The sequence below is a fragment of the Sardina pilchardus genome, chromosome 2, assembly GCF_963854185.1.
Source record: "Sardina pilchardus chromosome 2, fSarPil1.1, whole genome shotgun sequence".
Lineage (NCBI taxonomy): Eukaryota > Metazoa > Chordata > Actinopteri > Clupeiformes > Clupeidae > Sardina > Sardina pilchardus.
Window position 1 is genome coordinate 18,113,642 of NC_084995.1, and position 5,000 is coordinate 18,118,641.

A 5,000-nucleotide genomic window follows, 5' to 3' on the forward strand; every position below is an offset into this window, starting at 1 on the left:
ATGTAACTATATATATTTAAAAAATAAAAAAAAATGAGGAGCCTGCTTTGTTTGTTTAAATCCAAATGTTACTTAATATGTATTGTCATGTGTGAAAAACGAACACATTGTGTTGCCTTTTTCACGTGTGAGAAAAAGCAGCTATAATAAAATTGGATAGAAATGCGTATGAATTTCAACAATAGCACAGCTACAAATACTCAATAATTAAGCATGTCAGTGTAATGTGCTTTGTTCGCAATTTCATGAATTTGCAAAATATGTTGTACTGCACTTTAAGGCCTCCAAACTTTAACATTATTTTACATGGTCTTCAACGAGGGGAAATTACATGGAAAGAATTAAAAATACATAGAAGTTTCACAGATTCTGCACAGAATTTCATGAGCAGAATTTTAAACCAGATCCAATTAAGAAGGGAGGTTTTCATTTATAATTCATTTCCTTCCTTTTGTAGTGATTTCCAAACTTCGCCCCCCACCCCCCCAAGACTGAGAGAGACAGGGGCCCTCCTTGCATTCCTGGCAGCGGGCTTATCTGCCTAGGAGAGCAAGAAGGCCCACAAGAGGGTCTGTACAACTTCAGATTCACTGACACACACAGCCTCAAACACACACACACACACACACACACACACACACACAGAGCGAGAGAGAAAAAAGTGTAGGTGAAGGTCTCCTTCCAGACCCACCGCCCCACTATGAGCTCTAGCAGGCGAGTACTTTGAGCAATTACGGCGGTTACATTTAATTTCCATTTCCTCTTTAAAATTGTTCACTGACAGATCATTGTATAGTGAGTCTGATATGTTCAGCGCTTTGTAGTACTTAGCAACATTATTGCCATTATTGATTATTTTGGCTGCTTTTTAGGTTATAAAAATCTATAATGCAAAATACATGAAATACAAATAAAATAAATAGCAATAAAACACTAGAACAATAAAACTTGTTTTGTCTGTACAAGACTGATCATTATACTAGAAATGTGTTATGATGAATAACCTTACCTTTCCTTTTGTTATGCGTTTGCTATATAATAGCCGAAAATAACAAATCATGAAGTCAATAATTCACTGTATAAGAATAAGTTTAAGTGAAGAAAGGACACATTATTTTCTCAAGACAGAGTTGTGAATAACAAGGCATGAAGAGGAGTCTTGATTTAACATCCATCCTAATATTTAGGATTTTGTTACTGTTGTGATAATTTCTTGGCTGAAAAATAATTAGAGCAAAAAAAAAGAGTAATGAATTGAATCACTAAAAATACTAGGGAATTAAAATATCTAAATACAAATGAAAAGCAATTATCGTACATGCCTTTCAATATCTTTTTAAATATTTTGTTTAATTGTTTTGAGTTAATACCCAGCCCTTCAGTATCCAAACCATGATCCAGTGCACTATGTTTGCTGGACTAACTGGACAAAAACCCAAGGGTAGGATTTGTGACCAAACTAATTAACAGCTATTTATAACTTTATTAACTGTTGCCAAAATGTATTATCCAGCACTTTAGCACTTTTTAAGCTCTATTTTAAAAACAAATACAATGAATAATTCCAGTAAGTACTTAGCTGGACTTTAGCACCACGTAATATGGAACGGATTACTGCTGTAGGTATATATAAAGCTAAGCGGAGCTAGTGAAAGGTCGAGTCTCTCTCTCTCTCTCTCCTTCTCTCTCTCTCACTCTACTTCCCATTCTTTTCGCTTTTCATGCAAATAGCATATCGATAAGGTCTGTTGCCAATGTTTTGTTTACTTAAGATGTGACTTTTAAGTAGCCTTTTCAGGCGTCCTTGATTTGTATGAAAGATCAATAAAGGTGTTGTAAATGTGAAATCTCTCTCTCCTCCTCTCTCTCTCTCTCTCTCTCTCTGGCGCTGATGAATGTAGGGCATTAGGCTATGTCCCTATGGTCTTACGCGCATGGTGTCTAAGGTGTGCTGAAATCCCTTCTAATCTCTGAACTCTACAACCACACACACACACACACACACACACACACACTCACAAACACTCACAGACAGACAGACAGGCTGGCCTGCAAACAGTCATGCACGCACATACAAGCATACACACCCACACACACACACACACACACACACAAGAACACACATGTGTGAATGGGGATGACACACCTAAACAACATTCATTTAATTCTCTTAGACCACTATAACGAAACAAGGATTTTCTTGTACTGAATGACTAGCACAGCACAGGGAAGGAATAGACTGTTTCATTTATGGGTTTCATTCAAATAGCACTTTAGCCTTGGGTACTATTTAGTGGCTAAAGTGCTCGACTGAACCAGGTCTCTAAATCAGGAGTCATTTGGAACATCTTTATATACTTACCATTTACAGGGTATATTTTTATGCGCACTAAATGAAAACAAAACAAACAAAAAGACTTTATGTGAAATGTATGTGAAAATGACATGACATTTACGTGATTATGTGAGAAAAATTCAGATGCAACTGCTCTTGGTGTTTTTGTCCATGTGGGTGTGTTTTGGGAGAAGTCTTTAGCTCTGTTGACGCTGAGGAAATTAGATGGCCATTTGGATGTCCTATAAAACGTAGTGCTGAGGCGATGATTATGAAGCCACATTGACCTGGGGAGCACTTTGCTCTCATTAGCAAGAAGTAAAGCATGTGCCTCTATATGGGCATCCATTCATTCTCCTGTATTTGGACAAATATATAGATGTTTTGGACAAAGGCGTCTGCCAAATAACATAACCATAACCATAACCATAACCATAACTGTATATCATGGAAGTTCTGTGTACTTCTTAACATTGGTGCTATATGTATTGTTGGTGTTGGTATGTACTGTAATCTTCATGTTTGTGTTTATATGTTAGTGTGTGTTTGTGTGTGTGTGTGTGTGGAGATGTGTATTTATGTAGGGGTGCGTGTATGTGTATGTGTATGTGTATGTGTATGTGTGAGTGTGTGAGTGTGTGAGTGTGTGAGTGTGTGAGTGTATGTATTTGTGCAGGGGTGTGTGTGCATGTGTGTGTGTGTGTGCGGGCGTGCCCACCCACCTTGGCGCGTGTACTCCTCGTGGGCGTCGCGGTGCACCATCTCCTTGACGCGGCTGCCGTAGAGCAGGCGCGCGGACGGGTCCTGGTCGAAGGCCTTCAGCGTCTCGCTGGAGCTGTAGGACTTCTGCGTGGGCACGCGGCAGTCGTCGGCGTCGTCGCCGGTCGAGCCCGTGTAGCGCCGCTCCTTCTCGCGCCGTCCCTTGGTCAGCGAGCAGTACGGCCGGCGTTCCTTCACATCCATCCCGGGCGCATGCTGCGTCGGCCTGGCCGCCGCGCGCTCTCCGCTAATCCGCTCGGCTCCCGCCCACCCAGACGGCCCCACCCTGTCCCCTCAGCCAACCGCCGCGCACGCTCCACGCGCACGATCAACCTCACGCTGGCTCCTCCGCTTTAGCCTCGTCTACCTGAGAGAGAGAGAGAGAGAGAGGGAGAGGGAGAGAGAGAGAAAGAGGGAGAGGGAGAGAGAGACGGGGGGGAGAGAGAGAGAGAGAAGGCGTGTGAGATAGCAGTCAGATAGCGTTAAGCTACGTGCTTAATCCTCCGAGGATTCACAAATCTCTGCACCTTCTGGAGCGTGTGTGTGTGTGTGTGTGTGTGTGTGTGTGTGTGTGTGTGTGTGTGTGTGTGTGTGTGTGTGTGTGTGTTTGTGTGTGACGGTAGCCATGGATGGGGTGAGGACGGCGCTCTGTAGGGTGAGCTCTGTTTTGCAGTCACTTTACAGACATTTCCATTGCACTGTACATTTGCATTACATATTACAAACACATTTGGAGGAATACAAAAGAACATTTCGTAACAAAAACTCTCTCTCTCTCTCTAACATATCTCTGAATGTGTGTGTGTGAGTGTGTGTGTGTGTGTGTGTGTGTGTGTGTGTGTGTGTGTGTGTGTGTGTGTTTGAATGTACTGTGGGTGTGTGTGAGCTGGGGAGGATTTGTTTTGGGTGTTCCAGCAAAGAGGGTCAAATCATGAGGATGAAAAGTCAGTAGGGCAGAGAGAGAGAGAGAGAGAGAGAGAGAGAGAGAGAGAGAGAGAGAGTGTGTGTGTGTGTGGGAGAGAGAGAGAGAGCGAGGGCGTGTGTGTGTGTGTGGGAGAGAGAGAGAGAGCGAGGGCGTGTGTGTGTGTGTGGGAGAGAGAGAGAGAGCGAGGGCGTGTGTGTGTGTGTGGGAGAGAGAGAGAGGAAGTCGCTGGAGTAATGGATGACTCCCTCTTCTGTCTCTGCTATTTCTCCCGCGCTCCTGATAAGTTGGACTCAGCTATTAGAGGGCCCAGAGAAAACATTTCATCAGACCATCTGCCGACAGGGGGAAAGAAAGGAGCAGAAAAAAAAGAAAGAGGAAAAAAAAACAAAAAACATAACAACCTTTCATTAAGTCCTGCCAGCAAGAATTAATAAAATCTACCTACAACATCCTGGGAACGCCAAGAAGAAAAAGAAAGGGGGAAAAGAGGAGAGGAAAAAAGAGAAAAAGAATGACTTAATGGGAGACAGAAAGCAATAAATGTTGCCGAGGCCCCAGGGTGCTTTTCAAATGTTTATTAGCCCCCCAAACTTTCTCTGCTTCTAATTCTGGGCCCTGATAATTGCTGCGCTTTAATTTCTTTTCTTGGCTGGCCCTGTTGTGGAGGTCTCGGAGTGTGCGTGCTTTGCCGCTCTTAACTCAAACATCTTTTCTCTCCCGCATCCACCCCCCATCCCCCCTTCTCTCCGCTCACTTTCACTCCCCCAACTTTTCCGCTCTCTCTTCTTGGACCAACAAATATATTTTTGATAAGGGTTCCAGCAAAAGCATTAACGGGGGAGAGAGAGCGCAGAGGGCTGCACTGTGGCTCTCCCTGCCTGACAGAGCGAAGAGGTGTGGGCCAACAGGGCTCAGCCTAACTGGATGGGAACGGCTGCCAGTGATGTTTCACTTTGAGGAAGAGCAGTCTGGACTCCCCCA

General features: G+C 43.6%; 1 protein-coding gene across 1 annotated transcript in view; it reads right to left on the reverse strand.

The window, feature by feature from the left end:
- The window catches only part of tenm3 (teneurin transmembrane protein 3), a 204,192-nt gene extending 200,894 nt beyond the window's left edge, over window positions 1–3,298 (reverse strand). The window contains exon 1 of the mRNA XM_062520548.1: window positions 3,058–3,298. Coding sequence (XP_062376532.1) covers window positions 3,058–3,298 — 241 coding nt within the window. The remainder of the gene's footprint in view (window positions 1–3,057) is intronic.
- Window positions 3,299–5,000: the final 1,702 nt, after the last annotated feature.